The 17,540-nt window shown below is 50.6% G+C and overlaps 1 protein-coding gene across 1 annotated transcript; it reads left to right on the plus strand.

The window, feature by feature from the left end:
• Window positions 1-60: 60 nt before the first annotated feature.
• LOC100998636 (NUT family member 2D) lies at window positions 61-3,827 on the plus strand. The gene is made up of 2 exons (XM_031662728.1): window positions 61-457; window positions 2,523-3,827. Exons 1-2 carry the CDS (start codon window positions 442-444, stop codon window positions 3,224-3,226), a joined length of 720 nt encoding a protein of 239 aa, XP_031518588.1. The 5' UTR covers window positions 61-441; the 3' UTR covers window positions 3,227-3,827.
• The last annotated feature ends 13,713 nt before the right edge of the window (window positions 3,828-17,540 follow it).

The following is a 17,540-nucleotide window of genomic DNA, read 5'->3' on the forward strand; positions in this document are numbered from 1 at the left end:
AAATTCATCAAGAGTGGGAAAGAGGCAAAGTGGGAAGGAGCATGGGTTGATTGGCACAAAAGTAGGTCTGTTGATAAAGAATGGAAGTAAAGGGGAAATCAGGTATTAGCTTTTGCTGTGAGTCAGGACAATTTGAAAGTTGCCTAAAGAGATGCACACCATCTGTGTTGCTGCCGTCCAGTTGGAAGGGAAACTCAGGTTCTTGCCTAATGGCTGAAGCCGTTCACAGAATGTCCCCCACCCCTACCAGCTGCCCACTGCCCCTCCCCCTCTGCAGAATGTCTGGGGGCCTATGTTCCAAACCTATTTACATTCAAATTTTCCCTGCTCCACTTGGACTCAGGAGCATCTGCTGAGCCAGGTCACTCTCTTGGTCCTACCCTTGACTTTTCTCATTGCGGAAACTGCCAGACAGCGGTGGTCAGTGCCCAGCCTGAGGGGATGGCTTCAAATGGAGGTGAGCCTGTAGGGATGGGGGCATTATCTGAGTCTGCCATGCCTCAACTCCTTGGGAATTCAAATTTGACACTGCCCCTGGGGACAGTTGATAGGGCTGATGTTGAGGGAGGGAGCACTGGATGTCCCCAAGGACATCACACCTGGGGATGGCCATGGCACCCTGAGTCTGTGGTTAGGGAGGACGAATCCTTAGAGGTGGACCAAGATGCTTGGGGGAATACATCGTGTAGGGGAAAGGTTGGAGTGGATGGATTGATCCTTTCTAGAGGGAGACAGGTCATGTCATTGTGTGTTTGTAGGGAGTGGTGGGATCGTGTTGTGCTGGTGGCCCCAGGAGGATGACAGGCAAGCCTGAGTCCTGTGCCGTGTCTTCAGGCACCTGGAAGGTGCCCTTCCATAGTGTTCAGAGGAATTTAGACTGGAGTTTTCTAGATCTTAGGGAGGAGTGGGGAGAAGTGGTCTCAGCCGGAAAACTGTTGGGTGGGTTGACTGTGACAGACCTTCTAGTGACAACCTCTGGGTGAGCGAGCCTGGGGGCTACTGTAACTGCCACAGCCCGGAGCCTCTCAGCTCCCTCCCAGAGCTGGCTTCTCTGTCAGTTCAGGTAGCTGTTGGCTTTGATTTAACAGCGGTGGGGGCAGATGGGAAAGTTCAGGCAACACAGGGCCTGGGCTTCCTGAGTTGTTCTGAATTGCTTGCCCTTTTGTGGAAGCTCAGGTCTTCAGACCCACTTCCTCTTGTCTGCTAGCTCATGGCCTGTCCTCTGCACTTTGTGTTACTGTGGAGATGAAGAATTTGCTCCTATTCCATTTATACAGCCTCATGAATGGGAGACAGGTGTGGATTCTTGCTGGTTCTCAGTGGAAGGGTCTGGAAAGGCTGGTTTCTACTCCTTCCTCTACTCCTTGAGTAGAGGAAGGAGAGTAGCGCACAAATAGGAAGATGGTTCTCTTAATATTATTATTCAAGTTAGGATGTGCGTCCTGAATGATGAGGTGCATGTGCTGTATCCCTTATTCCCCTTGACTAGAGACTGCATGAGGTGCTAGTGAATAGAGATGAGTTCCAGACAACTTTGCCTTCCCTGGCCCGTGGCCCAAGAACCTCTTGTTCTTGGTTGGCCACTATGTTCAGTTATTGGGAGCTCAAAGGAGAAGGACCAGAGATGGGCTCCTTGTCCCACTACCTATTGTAACCTGAGCAGCAGCTGTGAAAATCCCTAGACACCTCCCCTGATAGCCCTGCTGCTCACCATTTGCTGGCTGTGTTCTAATCGTGTGCAGCTGTTGCTGGCTGTGCAGTGACACTATCTCAGGGGACTCCACCACTGCTTCTCACACCTGCTCCCTGGGAACAGAGCTTCCTGAGTGGCAGCTGGGACCATCAAGTACTGAGGAAAGGGTGGCCCGAATCTCACCCCTATTTAGCACTTGCTGTTGGTGGTGCCAGGACAATCACTTGTATGCTGGGCATGACGAGTTATGGATTATCTTCAGGGTTTGTAGGGCACTGGCTTGGGAAAGATTTCCATCCAGTGGTTTTCTTTTGTTGTGTTTGAGCTAGGAAAGACAGGGGTTTACAAGAGCTTCAGGAAAAGGAAGATTGAAGAGGAGATGGGGCCATAATATTCGGAAGCTCCTGACTTCCTCTCGGCCTTCTGAGTGCCAAGCACTGCCCTGGGGTAGGCCCCTCACCTGTTGCTGAGCACGCTGAGGACCACCAAGCTGCTGAGAGACTCATCCCTGACCCATGGCTTGGGAGATGCCTGTGAGGCTGACAGGGTCTGCCAGGGACACCCCAGGGAGACCCTCGGGCAGCGAAGGCTTAGCTGGTGCTTCTTCGGGAACAGGGGTCAGGGAGTCTTGGTGACCGGGGCCAGGCTCTCTAGTGGAGCGACTCTCCCGTGGAGGAATAGAGCATGTGATGCACACTCAGGAACACTTACAAGCTACAGAGTTTCCCTGTCACATGCCCTCAGCTGTTGGGACTCCCCTCTGATTCCCCAGTGACTAGTGTGGACCTGGAGACCCCAGCTCATTCACCTCTTTCCTTTTTCTCCACAGCATACCCAGTGCTGGGACCGGGCGTGACCATGAACCCTGGCACCTCCCTGTCTGTGTTCACGGCTCTGCCCTTCGCCACACCTGCTCCCGGCCCGGCACAGGGGCCACCCCTCATGACTGCAGGGGTTCCTACAGGTGGCCCACTGGTGCTGTCTGCCTTCCCCAGCACATCTCTGGTGGCAGGACAGGATGGTCATTGCCCAAGTGGGGCCGCGGCTTCCAACGGCTTTGTCCAGATGAGGACAGAGATGGGGCCTGTGAAGGCCCCTCAGGCGCAGACCTTGGTCCTAACTCAGGCCCCCCTCGTCTGGCAGGCTCCAGGCACCCTCTGCGGAGGTGTCGTGTGTCCACCTCCCCTACTCCTGGCAGCTACTCCTGTGGTGCCTGTTATGGCTGCCCAGGTGGTTGGGGGCACCCAGGCCTGTGAGGGAGGCTGGTCCCAGGGCCTTCCTCTTCCACCACCACCACCACCAGCTGCCCAGATGCCCCCCATCGTGTCTCCAGCGAATGCTGGGCCATGCCCACAAGGGGCTCATGGAGAGGGCAGCCTGGCTTCCTCCCAGGCTAAGTCCCCGCCGGACAACTCCTGTAACCCCAAGAGTGTCTATGAGAACTTCCGACTCTGGCAGCACTACAAGCCCCTGGCCCGGAGGCACCTTCCCCAGAGTCCTGACACCGAAGCACTTTCCTGCTTCCTCATGTGAGTGCCCTCGGGGCTCCGGAGCTGTCCTGCAGCTCACACGTAAAGAGGCTGCTGGATGGACAGGAGAGCTTGTTCATCCGCTGTTCAGGGGAGCTTGCAGGGTGGTTGTGAGGGTGATGGGTTGCGCTATGGGAAGGTACATTTTCAACAACATTAATCTGGCTGCGGCTCAGGACAGACTGTCAGGGGCCTCATCTCAACTGCCCTTCACTGTCCCATGAGTCCAGTCAATCCTTACTTTCAATAATTTTCACAACAATGTTTACAGAAGACCAGGTCAGAGAGGGTTTCTGGTGTGACGTGAGCTACGGTTTGGGTTTAGGTCTTTGAGTACACACCCCAGTGCCTCCCCTTGAACCCAGTATTGATGACCAGGAGCACATCACATCAGGCTGGGAGGAGGAGCTGCAGGGCCCAGATGGAACCTGGTACATGCCCGCAGTTCTGCCGAGGTCCAGTTAGCACAGCGGTGGTGGAGCCTTCACAGGGGGATGGTCTTGGGCCCCACACTGGGGTCGATGCTGGGCAGGTATTTGCATCTTCACCCTCAATCCTCTCCCAGAAAAAGGGACAATGATGCTTCATTCAGGATGGAAGAGAGACTTGAGTCAGATATGACATGCATACACAGTCAACATGCTATGACACATTACATGATAGGCAATTGGCGATTTCACTGTCCCATTACCACACACACATCAGACCAGGCCACCCAGGAGAGAACTCCCCCCAAAGCCACACAGGCTCCAGTGATAGCTTGAGTGCACACCACGAGTCCAGCAGCCCAGGCCGTGGACTGTGGTGACTGTGAGGCAGCAACGCCACATCTGAAGAGTTTGTGGTTTCATTCCCATTCCCCACTTCTCTCCACACATGCCTCTGTGACCCTGTGGCTCTCACGATGAGCAAATGGAGCTGAGCACATCCACCTTGCAACACACTGGCCATTCCCCAGGGAAGTTCCCCTGCCTGGGGTGTAGGGTGAAAGGTGACCCATCTCTATCCCAACACCACTGCCCCCCAGACGTGTGGGGAACTGCGGCATTCCCCTTGGAGCGGAGTCCCGGCACTCAAAGGGGACCCCTGACTTTTGAGTGAGCTGCCCTTCAGGCTCACAGGTGGGCCTTTGCCATGTCTCCTGTGGGAATGTGGGAAGCTGCACCTGCTGCTTTGCAGGGCTTGAAGGCTCTGCTGGTTCTGACGGTGTCTGCTCATGTTCGGGACCCTGAGGCTATGCCCTAGGGCTGCTCTTTACTCTAGAGTCTCAGGAAGCTGGATAACACTCAGTCCTGGGGCCCTTGAACCTGCACTTAACCTCCTCGCCTCCCAGGTCATTCTGTGTGCATGCTGTCTCTCAGCTCAGGCTCCCACATAACAAATGCCATAGACTGGTGCTTATCAAGACACATTCATGTCTCCCAGTTCCAGAGGCCAGAAGTCCAGACTGCAGGAGATTGGGGTGTCTGGCCGTAGGTCTTCTTCCTGGCTACAGAGCTGCCTCTGGCTGTGTCCCCTTGTGGCTGAGAGGAAGAGCTCCTGGCTCTCCTGGCTTCTCTCTATCAGGGCTCCGATTCCCATGATCAACCATGACCTGCTCTGACCCTGATTGGCTCCAACACTGGGACACTGGCCCTGAGGGCTTGTGCACAGCACGTTAGCACATGTTCCACCCATAGTACTGAGTCTACTCTCAACACACTGAGGACCCGAAAATGCAGAGCCACTTGGTAGCTTGTGTTGTTTGATCTGCAGCCTTTGGTCCCTGGGGGGGCCTGGAGGACGCAATCTGGGGGAGAACAGGACAGGGACATGGCAGGACAGGTGTGGGGAGGACAGGGACCAGGTGTTGGGACCAGGTGGGCTTGGGATGAATGGTGGGCTTATAGACTGGGACTGACTGCACTGGTTACAGCCCAAGTTCTCCGATCCTGGCCCTCAAGGAAGCCCACCATGAGCCTGAGGAGGGATCACAGGGCGGGTCGTAAGGGAATGGCAGCACACAGCAATCCTCTTGACCGGATGATCTCTACTTAGATGGCGAAAGGAGTCTCCGCAGCAGGAGGCCCGGTGGCCATGGTGGGCTTCCTCAGCGTGGAGCAGCTGAGGAGGATGTGGACAAACACAAGACGGCCCTGGCTCCCCAGGAAGCTGCTCCCACCACCTAGGAGTACTGGGTCTTAGTCCTGCCCCATTGGGAAGCAGGCCCCCCTGCTCGCTCAGTCACCCCCTGTCTTGACACTGAGGTCATGAAGGGATACAGCATCACAGCCCAAAGTGGGTCAAATTTCCAGCTGTGGGGGATGGGGAGAAGGGGTGCTAGTGATCGAGAGACAAGAGGCAGGCTCCCTACAGTGGCCAGAATGGTTTTCTCCGTCCAGCCTGACTAGGAGTTGGTCGGGAGACTCCATGCACAGGACACCTATTCCCATCTCTCTGGCCTGACCGCTTTGCTCCTGGGCAGTCCCCTGTGAAGACAGACAGACAGCAGCCTTAGGGGAAAGTGGGGCCCTGTCCTCTGGGCTCAGCTTGTGCTTTCTTCCTGATCATTGTTTCCAGGCCTTGTGGGTCTGGGTTATTCTTTTGAGGGGCCCACAGTCCCAACCCCAGGGACTCCCATCTGGTCATCATCCCGACACCTTCTGCCATCAACCCCACCGGCCAGTTGAAACCTGAGAGGGATCCCCTGGGACCCTCCTGACATCGGGTGGGCTCCTGACTTGAGTCAGGAAGCCCCAAGTGATGCCATGGGCTCTGTGCAGGGCCCGGTGAGGGAGGGTGAGCCCAGAACTCTGGGAGCAGCTCCTCCTGGGACTGGGGGGATGGCACCTAGTGAAGGCCTGGATAGTCCACCGAGGCACTTCCTCCTATATCCCTGCCTCGGTCAGCTGCCCGTCCTGTAGAAAGGGGCCTGGACCCTGCCACAGCCTGGGCCTCCTCTTCACCCCCAGGTTCCCTGGAGTTTGAGGCTGAGGAGGAGATGCAGATTCAGAAATCGCAACTGATGAAGGGGCCCCAGTGCCTGCCTCCTCCAGCCCTGCACCCAGGCTTGAACCTCAAGGACTTCCAGCCTGAGGTTGACAAGCAGCCAGGTATGTATTTCCCACATTCCCACAGGAGCCGTGGCATACAGGCAAATATGAGGCCACCTGCTCACACCACATAAGCTCTTCAAGAGGGATTTTCTCTCCACAGGACAACTTCCAGAGCATATGTTGGCATGACCTGGTCAGTTTCCATGAAGCATTTCCCTCCTTCATCCAAAATCACACATGCTCTGCCCAGGAAGCAGGATAGAGCTATGAGAGTACACTGCATATTGGTGGCTCCGGAACTTCCTCTCCCAAGCGATGCTGTCTCACATGTGCTCCTCCTGCCTCCTCCGGGTGCTGTGGTTCAGGGTCCTGACCCACTCCAACCTATACTTCACATCCCCAAGCTCCTGCCCTCCCCCAGTGTGGTGGCAGTGGAGGAGGCCCCACCACACCCATCCTCCTCCCTCTCTGCCTCAGTACCTTTCCCAGTGGGCACGCCCCAAGGTCTCCACTGCCTACTCCACACCACCCAGGCCCTCCCAGAGGCTGAAGGAGACTGGCGTCTGGCCCACCACGCGAGGTTCCCACCGGCTAGCTGGAGACAAGGTCTCATTGCCTCACCCAGGCCCTAGAGGCCAGCGGAGACCAAGGTCCTATAGGAGATTCCTCCAGAAGGTGCAGGAGTATGTGACATCATGTGGAGAGCTGCTGGGCCTCCCTGGGCTACAGGGAGCCCGAGAACCAACGGGCAGAGGGCGAAGGAAGCAGCCACAGGAAGGAGGGACCTGACACCGCCAGACCCTGGCCTCCTTGAGCTACATTGGACAAGCTGTGTTCCCAGAAAGACTTTGTCACCAGCAGTGGCTGGCCTGCAGTGCTGGGGTCTGCAGGATTCAGGGGTAGCACCCCAGGTCCTTGTGAATTAAGCTCTGTTCCTTAGTTACTCAGCAGCGTAGGGCTTCATGGATTTTGAGGTTCAGGACTTGGACTGGGTGTGGGCCTGTGTGGCTGTGTGTTTGTGTCTGTGATTTGTTAATGCAGGTTCTGTGTGTGTGGGTGTGAGGTGGAGGTGATGTTGTAAGGTTCAGTTCTTTCTGCGCCGATGTGGGTTCAGGTTCAGTGTGTGGTTTGTGTGGTTCTGCTCAGGTGTGCGATGCCACCAGGTTCATGGGTCTGTGTCTCGTAGCTGGTGGTCGCCATGATAGGAGACAGCCCCAATGCAGGGGACGAGGTGCTTTGCAGCTTTCTTGCATTCTGGGTGTCCTGGTTCGGTTACTCCCCTGCCCCAGGAAGCTCACGCCTTCCTTCTGTTTCCAGGTGGAGGCCATTCACCCCCGGTTCTGGAAGAACTGCTTTCCAGATCCATGTGATGGATTTCTGGCCCTGCTTGTGAGCTGGAGAGGAGGAAGGATCACCCTTGCCCAGGTACCTCCCAGGGGCAGGAGGGACCCAGCACACAAGGCCCACCTGATTGCTCCAACCCCACCCCTGCTGGGGATGCTCGGCTTGGGGAGCCACCCCGTGGGAAGTGATGGCAGGTTCAGAGGGAGTGGGATGGAGAGGAGCCAGGAGGAGTCAGGATGCAAGCTGCAGTGAGGCTCAACAACGGATGCCCGGCAGAGCCACACCTCTCTTTGACATAAAGCCAGCTGCCTCAGGCTTCCCTGCCTCCCGCCTGGGTGTCCTGGTTTCACCACTTGGGCCCTGCTCTCACACCCAGGGTAGCTTGCAGTGCCCCTTCTTCCTCAAGAGCTAGTGGAGCAGGCCCCTACCCTTGAAGGAGAAAGAGTACGCGAGGCAGCCCCTGAAGTCATGGCATGGCCCGGTTGGACTCAAGTTTCTTCTAAATTTGCAGCTGGCTGGCGAGCAGGAGGAGACGCCCCTGACTTACCAAGGGGTTACTGGAACCTGCCCAACCTTGCACGGCTGCCTGAGACTTTAGGGACTAGGCAGAGCCTCAGATTGGCATGGCCAGGTCCAAAGACTCTGCTGCTTTTAGGATGTCAGGATTCCCTGGGTTGAGAGCTGCCCGCCAACCTCTCCTCCCCTAGGGACTACAGACCACTGCCCCGGCCTGGGGATCAAGGACACCTGATCTCCTGGAGGATTCTGTCAGGAGTCACACGGCTGGCTCAGGGTCATGGAGGAGGAGAGCCCCAGCCTGGCCTCTTTCTTGGGTTCCCAGCATAAGCTGCTGCCCTGGTGGCTGCCCCAGAGCCCTGTCCTTGCTCAGGCCTTCTCAGCCCAGAAAAGTGGGGGACCTCAGGAGTTTTCTTCTTTCAGTCCCCATCTGCTCCTGAGAAGAGGCCTCAGCCCAGCAGCCTCCTGCCACAAAGTCCAAGGCTGTCCTCTTCGTGGCTCATCGCCTGCTGGGAAAAACACTCCACCCAGGGCCTGGGCTCAGAGTCTCTTGGGGAGCAATCCCTTGTTTGGGCTGGGTGGTCCCTCAGTCTCAAAGAGAAAGGGTGACCTTGGTTCTTGCGGGAAGAAGAAGAAGGGCATTGTAGCCAACAGGGCTCTGGGCATGCTTTGGTGCTGAACTCAAGGGTGGGGGTCTGGCAACTGGCGCCCTCCCAAGAAGTCAAAGCTTCTCCCAGTGCCGGGATCTTGTTGGACTTTTAGCTGGAGGGTAGGGAGGGGGGGAGGGAGAGGTGGCTGAATGGGGAGGGCAGAGAGGGAGGGGAGAGGAGGGAGAGGTGGCTGAAGGGGGGGGCAGAGAGGGAGGGGAGAGGAGGGAGAGGGTGGCTGAACGGGAGGGCAGGAAGGGAGGGCCTGGGGGGAAGGGCCAGGGGTGGGAAGCAGTGCCTTGGGTGTCTCGTGTAATGAACAGTTGTTGTAAAATGCTTCCTAGGGTTGCTGCCTGGGTCTCGGGGCTGTGTTGCTCCGTGGAGGCATCTGTGAGGGTGGGTGAGAACTGGGAGATGCTAGGCACTGGGAACCTAGCCAGGCTGGGTCTTAATTTTTCTCTGGTGTGTAGGGGGAGCCCTCCAGCTGCTCCAGGACCAAGCAGACCTGAGTGAAGCCCTGATCCCTCCCACCACCCACTCACAAGGCCTGCCTGCGTTAGCGGCTTCTTGGAACCTCCCATCATTATCAGTATCCCCGGAAAATCCTGGGATTGGAGAGAGCTGGCTGGCTCTTGTTCTGCTCGGTGGGAGCACTGCCCCTTTGCAGGAGTTAGGAATGTTAAATGAGCCTTGTTTGAAGGGAACGTGGTCCATACTCTGGTGGGTGTGGGTGCCCAGCCAACTTCCTCACCTAAAGGTGAAAGTGACACCCTGGAGCTCCTGCTGGTTACCCCACTGGCTGTTGTCTATCCCACTGTCCCTGTCCTTGTTTTGGCTGAGCCATTCTTAGGAGGCAGAACTTGTGCTTCCTCCACCTCTGTGTCCCACGTGAGCCCTACAATCTGCCCCAAACGGGCACAGTGGGGCTGACTGGGGGGCTCTGGCAGACTGAACACATGTCGCCCCCCTGCCCCACTCACAGTTCCTGTGTTGAAGCCCTAACCCCCAACGTGATGGTATTTGGAGATATGACCTTTGGGATATATTCAGGGTTAGAAGAGATCATGAGGGTGGGGCCCTAATGATGGGATTAGGGCCTTGGTAAGAAGCAGAGACCCCAGAGTTCTCTCTCCCTCTGACAAGAGGACACAGTGAGAAGGCGGCCATCTGCAAGCCGGGAAGAGAGCCCTCACCAGAATCTCCCCACACTGGAACGCTAACCTTGGACCTCTATTCTCCAGGACTGTGACAAATACATTTGTTTTTAATATGCCCACCCCTCAAGTTCATGGCACTTTTGTCCCAGCAGCCCTATGTGACTAGGACAAGAATTTCCTTCCTGACTGGTATCTCGAAACCGTGCATCAGAACCACGGGAAAGAAAGGCTTGGCCCTTTGCAACTGTCAGGATACCTCTACCCCAAGTGTGGTGTATCACACATGAACCAGGAGAGCCTGGGATGCAGTGAAAGGGAATCTGTAAATACCCATGATGTCATCACATCCACGCTTGGGGAAGCCATTGCTCTGCTGGTGCAGTGGTGCTGGGGTGTCCTGAGGCTCTCTGTCAACTTGGCCTTCCTGCTTACACACCCAGGTCACTATCTGGGAACCAGTGCGGCTGGAGCTGCCCCAGGCCAGTTTGTCTCAGAGACCTCCACACCACTGGCTGACAGATCCCTGAAGAAGCCATGGCCTCCTGGGAAACTCCATCTGACACCATGAGTAGGGCCGGCCCCCGTTAGTGAGCATGCTGTGCTTTCGGACAGCTGCCAGGATGGACTTGATCCTGGTGGCTGCCCTTTGTAGCTCACTTGGATTCTAACTTCAGTGTCACATGATGCCCTATGAATGGAACATACAATATGTGTCTTTTCTTACATCTGTCTTTCTAATTTCCTAGAATAATATTTTAAGGTCATTCATTTTTAGTATAACACACTGAACCTTTGTTAACATCTTATTAATGGATATACTAAAATTATCCATTTGACAAGAACATTTTAAGTTGTTTACTTTTCATTATTGAATTATACTTCAGAATATCAGGTATTAAGGTTTTTGGGATGTATGTTTCATTTCATGGTTACATACCTAAGAGTGAAATTGATAAATATGCATGAACCTCTATGTTTAATCATTTCAGAAGGTGCCAGATCATCTTAGTGTACATGAACCATTTTATGGCACCCACTAGCTGTGAGGGTCCCACGCTCTCCATATTCGCCAACATTTTACTATCAACTCTCTTTTTGATAAAGTCATCCTAGTGGTTCTGAAGCTGCATCTCATCATAGTTGCATTTGTTTCATGATGTTGAACCCCTTTCATAAAATTTTATTTGCTACTTTAGATATCTTTCTTTGAGCAATGTTACTCAACACTTAGTAATTTTTAACTGGTTTGTGTTTTGTCATTGAGTTGTAAGAATTCTTTATATATTCCAGATAAAAATGCTTTACAAGATATAATTTATAGAAATATTCTCCCATTTTTATGGGTTGTCCTTACTTCTCTTGATGGTACTCTTTGAGGCACAAATGTTTTACTTTGATGAAGTCCATTTTATCTATTTTTTCTTTTGTTACTTGTGGTTTTGATGTCATGTTTAAGAAACCATTAACTAGTCCTCTAGGCTTGAAATCTCTATTCCTATTTTTCCTCTTAAAAAACTATCTAAACACTTTAAAGTGTACAATTTAGTAATGTTATGTGTATTCACATCATTGAGAAATTTAGATCTTTAGAAATATTTTATCTTTCACAACTGAAATTTTGTGCACATTAAATACTAATTTTCCCCCTACTCCCATCTCCTCCCATTCCCGCCCAGCTCACTACTTGATGTTTCTGTGATTTTGACTACCCAAATACTTCATAAGGAAGGAAAGCATTTGTCCTTTTGTGATTAACTTATTTCACTTAGAATAATGTTCTTGAGATTATCCATGCCTCTCAATATGACATGATTTCCTTCTTTCTGTAGGCTGCTTAGTCTTCCATTGTATGTATACTATATTTTATCCTTTCATCCACCAACTAACATTTGATTGATCTCATTGTAATGGCAGGGACTGTACTGAATTTGTAAAATTGTTTCAGGTAATATGGACATTTTAACAATATTAAGTCTTCAAATCCACATGCATGGAGATGTCTTCATGATGAGATAATTTTTGTTTCTTGTAGCATTGTTGTTTTGTAGCTTTAGTATCCAAGTTGTTTGCCTCCTTGGTTAAGTTTGTTTCTAGGTATTTTGTTCTTTTTCATGCTATTATAAATAAAACTGCTTTTTTTGTTTGTTTGTTTGTGTTCATTTCTATCTTTGTTTGTTTTTGTAGTAGAGACAGGATTTCTCACTCATAAGCTACAGCTGCTCTCAAACTCCTGGCCTTGGCGATCCGGCTTGCTTCAGCCTCCCAAAATGTTGGGATTACAAGTATAAGCTGCCGCACCTGGCCTGAAATTTTCTTCTTAATTTCCTTTCCATATTGGTCATTGCTAATGTATGGAACTGCAGTGGATTTTTGTGGGATAATGTTGCATTTTTAACTTCGCTGAAATCATGTATTAGTTCTTACAGGTTTTTTGGTGGAATTTTAAGGTTTTCTACATATAAAACCATATAATCTGTAAATAGAAATAATTTTACTTCTTCCTTTCCAGTTGGAATGCCTTTTAGGTATCTTTTCCTTGTTTAATTGCTCTGGCCCAGTACTGTGTTGAATAGAAGTGGCAAGAGTGGGCATCCTTGACTTTCTCCTGTACTTTGAGGAATATCTTTGTCTTCCACTAGTAAACATAATGTTAGTTGTGGGCATTTCATGTAAGGCCTTTATTATGTGGTAGTATTTTCCTTTTATTCCTAGTTTGCTGAGTGTTTTTAGTCATGAAATGGTGTTGAATTTTGTTGAATGTTTTGTCTGAATCATGTGATTTCTGTCTCCCATTATATTAATGTGGTGTGTGACTTATTTTTGTATTTTGAATTATCCTTGCATTCCAAGTATAAATCCAACGTGGTCATGATGTATAATCCTTTTTTTTTTTTTTTTTTTTTTCTTTGACATGGAGTCTCACTCTGTCACCCAGGCTGGAGTGCAGTGGCGCAATCTCGGCTCACTGCAACATCCACCTCCCAGATTCAAGCGATTCTCCTGCCTCAGCCTCCTGAGTAACTGGGATTACAGACACCTGCCACCACGCCCGGCTAAATTTTGTATTTTTAATAGAGACAGGGTTTCACCATCTTGGCCAGGCTAGTCTTGAATTCCTGACCTCATGATCCACCCACCTCAGCCTACCAAAGTACTGGGATTACAGGCGTGAGACAATCACACTGGCCTTTATAATCCTTTTTTAATGTGCTGTTTAATTCTGTCTACTAAAGTTTTTAGGAAATTTTGCATCAATAGTCACCTGATACACTGGTCTTTAGTTTTCTTTCTTGTGGCTTTTGGTTGTGGAATCAGATAATTTTTGTCCCTCACATGAGTTTCTGAGAGCATTTCCTTTCTCTTTTTTTTTAATTTTGAAGAATTGAGGAAGGTTAGTATTGATTCTTTTGGTAGAATTCCCAGGGCTAGGTTTTTCTTTTTCTTTTTTTTAATTATACTTTAAGTTCTAGTTCTAGGGTACATGTGCACAACGTGCAGGTTTCACAAGATAATGTATACATGTGGCCATGTTGGTGTGCGCTGCACCTATTAATTCATCATTTACATTTAGGTATATCTCCCAATGCTATCCCTTTCCTCCACTCCCTCATTATTGACCTGGTGTGCATGTTCCCCTTCCTCGTGTCCAAGTGGGATCTCATTGTTCACCCCACCTATGAGTGAGAACACGCGGTATCATGGAATACTGTGCAGCCACAAAAAGGATGAGTTCGCGGTTCTTGCAGGACATGGATAACTGGAACCATCATTCAGCAAACTATCCCAACAACAGAAAAACCAAACACCACATGTGTCGCACGCAGGAACTGAATGATGAGGTCACTTGGACACAGGAAGGGGAACATCACAATAAATTGCAGGTTTTTCTTTGGGAGGTTTTGATTAATAAGCTCAATCTACTTACTAGCTATAGGTCTGTTCAGATTTGTAAAATTCTATTTGTGGTTCAGTTTTGGTGGTTGCATGTTTCTACAAATTTATCCATTTCTCTTTAAGTTATTCAATATGTTGGTATTTAAATATTAGTACTGAATACAATTTTGTTTCTGTGGCATCAGTTGTAATGTCCCTTCTTTCTCACTTTAATTTTGAGTTATCTTTAGCTTTTCTTTTTCTAGGTAGTCCAGTTAAGGGTTTGTAATTTTGTTGATCTTTTTAAAACAACTAAATCTTGATTTTGTTGATTTTTTTTTTCATTACTTTTCTATTCTCTATTTTGTTTTATTCATCTGGTCTCTTTATTATTTCCTTCCTTCTACACTTTTTGTTTCTTAGTCGTTCTTCTCCTTTCTAGTTCCTTTGAGGTGTTAGGTTATTGATTTGAGCTCTAAGCTTATGCTGCTACTAAAATACTATGTGACCGAGTAATTTTCAGCAACAGATATTTACTCTTTTCAGCTGTGAGCTGGAGCTGAAGCCCAAGATTCAGGGTGCTAGTAGATTCTGTGTTCGATAAACCTCTTTCATATTTTCTGTGCTACAGTCTGACTTTTTACATCTATCAATCATCCATGTCATCGATTTCCTCTTTATCTGTGTCTAATCTACTCTTTTGCCCACTCACTTTGATATGCATAAGTGTGATGCCTCATCATACATGATTAAGAATGTTCATTCTTAATGATCGAGATTTAATAACTTTAATAATTTTTACTACTTCATCAAGAACATTCTTTTTTATTTAAATGAAATGCATTTATTTGGAACAACACTTTGAATACTCACAAGCATCTTACACACTTAACCCTAGGCCAGAGGACACTTGGCAACCACACAGGAAAAGGAAACCAGGACAGAGTCCACGGAGGCCAAGGTGGGCCGATCACCTGAGGTCAGGCGTTGAAGACCAGCCTGGCCAACATGGCAAAGCCCCATCTCTACTAAAAATACAAAAATTAGCCAGGCGTGGTGGCATGCGCCTGTAATTCCAGCTACTTGGGAGGCTGAGGCAGGAGAATTGCTTGAACCCGAGGTTGTAGTGAGCCAAGATCGCTCCACTGCACTCCAGGCTGGGAGACCGAGCGAGATCCCCCCCTATAAAAACAAAGACAAAGAAAAAAAAGAAAGGAAGGAGGGAGGGAAGGAGGGATGGAGGGGAGGGAGAGAAAGGAAGGAAGGAAAATAGAGAGAGAGAGAGAGAGAGAAGAAAAAGAAAGAAAGAGGAGAAAGAAAGAAAGAAAAAGAAGAAAGAAAGAAAGAAAGAAAAAAGAAGAAAAAGAAAGAAAGAAAGAAAGAAAAAGAAAGAAAGAAAGAAAGAAAGAAAGGAAGGAAGGAAGGAAGGAAGGAAGGAAGGAAGGAAGGAAGGAAAAGGAAGAAAGAAAGAAAGAAAAGAAAGAAAGAAAGAAAGAAAGAAAGAAAGAAAGAAAGAAAAAGAAAGAAAGGAGGGAGGAGGGAGGAGGGAGGGAGGGAGGAGGAGGGAGGGAGGGAGGAGGGAGGGAAATGATTGGATTCCAAAGTTATGCTGTAAATTAACGGAGTAATTATAATCCCTATTCAAAAATCATTCTGTGGCATAATCTACAATGAGGCAAACTGCTGACACCTATCAAGCCCCAAGGGGCCCTCTGAGTCCCACCTCAGGGGAGAACCTTGCTAGGGTGTATCCGATGGTGTGTGTGGTATCTGTGCTCCTGGAAACTGGTGGAGGCTTTGGGGTGAGTACAATGCCGGGAGGGTGGTCTTGAGCACTCGTATCCTCAGTTGGAGGAGAAAGCCCAGAGTGAATTTTATTTTTCCACATTTGCCTCCTTTGATGTTGTATATCTGTGATGGTTAAGAGTAGATGTCAGTTTGACTGGATTGAGGGATGCCTAGATGGCTAGTGAGGCATAGTTCCTGGTTGTGTCTGTGAGGGTGTTTCCAGAGGAGATTGACATATGAGTCAGTGAATGGAGAGAGGAAGATCCCTGCTCAATGTGGGTGGCACCACACAATCAGCTGGGGGCGTGGCTAGGACAAAGCAGGTAGAAGAAAGGGGATATTCAGTGCTCCATCTTTCTTTCTCTCTCTCTCCCTCTCTCTCTCCCCACCCCCTATCCCCCTACCCCCCCTCCCCACCCTGCCCCATCTCCTCATTCCAGAGCAGGATGCCTTTTTCTCCTGCCCTTGGTCATCAGACTCTAGGTTCTTTGACTTTTGGACACTAGGACTTGTACCAGCAGCCTCCTGGGGTCTCTCAGGCCTTTGGCCTCAGACTGGGGGCTGCCCTGTTGGCTTCCCTGGTTCTGAGGCTTTCAAACTATTGAGCCATGATGCTGGCTCCCCTGGGAGCCACGCTGTCATTCTCCAGCTCATGGGACTTTGCCTTTGGGGTCATGTGAGCTAATTCCCCTTATATATCCTATTGATTCTGTCCCTCTGGCGAACCCTAATACAGTGTCTTCCTGTTCCATTTAGCATGATTACAGGGGTGGGAAAATATGTTAGGGGCTGGAAGATGGTTCTCTGGGAGGAGGTATCAGGCAGGGTCCTGAAGGCAAGACCCTCCAGGCTCTGTCATGGCAACTTTGCTGACCAGTACATGGTCTTCTTGTCCAGGAGTCCATGGATGCTCAGGGCAATCTAGGCAAAATTTGGAGTCTGTGATGGGCTTGGAAATTTCAGTGAAGATTTGGGAGCGTCCTAACCCAAGCTATTTAAGAGCCTCTGCTTTACATGGTGTGAAGGACCCAACAACCACCTTCTATATAGCTGTCCTGGGCATGCTTGGTCTTCCCAGCAATGAGTTTTTTGTGGTGTGATCTCAGAGCTCACCTCACTCCACCCTGAGACTCTTGTACAGTGAAGTGCAAGGATGTGGCCAGGCCAATTGTCAGCAGTCAGCTCCTGGCCTGCCTAACTCAATGTAGAGCTTGTGTCCACCGTGTGCTACTGTGCTGCCCAGAGTCACTGGGCTCATGAGCCAGATATAAATGCTGAGTCTGGGGCCTGTGTGCCCGACAAGCCCTGTCCTGTCAGTTGGCCCAGGGAGCATCACACAGGGGACTCCTCTCCTCAGGCTCTCTCGCATCTCTCTGGCAGACAGGTGGTCATGATCGTCTGCGCTGTGGGGCCCTATTATTCCAGAGCAAATGCTGGAGCCAGACTGACCCTATGGAAAGGCACAAGGACGTGGGCTGTGGTGATGGGCGCCCTCAGTCAGGCACCAGCTGTCCTGTGTTCCTGGCTTCCACCTCTGAGGCAGCTCCCTGACATTCTCCAAAGTCTGTCCACTTCCTTTTCTGCTACAGTTGCTCTTGTCAGGGGGAGCAGTGGGCTTTGGCCTGTTTACCTACACTCTCATGTGTGTGCTACAGCCTGGCTTGGGACACATTTGGTCTCCATGTGAAGACCGAGATTGCGGCTTTCTGTGCTTGGAGCCCCAAAAGGACAGGAGGGCCCTGAGGGACAGATGCCCCAGTCCCAGGACAAGGAACTTCCCCCAGGAGAGCTGCTCATGGCCCCCTTTAACTCCCAACTCCCATGGAGGGGCTGATAGGGGGTCCTTGCAGGCTGAGGCTGTGAGCACAGGGACACCTGGGGCCCTACATACCAGCCCTATGAGAAATAGGGCCAAAGAGCCTCATTCCCCGTGTGAGTGGCTGGTCACCCACACTTCA

This window comes from Papio anubis, unplaced genomic scaffold, assembly GCF_008728515.1.
Source record: "Papio anubis isolate 15944 unplaced genomic scaffold, Panubis1.0 scaffold914, whole genome shotgun sequence".
Taxonomy (NCBI): Eukaryota; Metazoa; Chordata; class Mammalia; order Primates; family Cercopithecidae; genus Papio; species Papio anubis.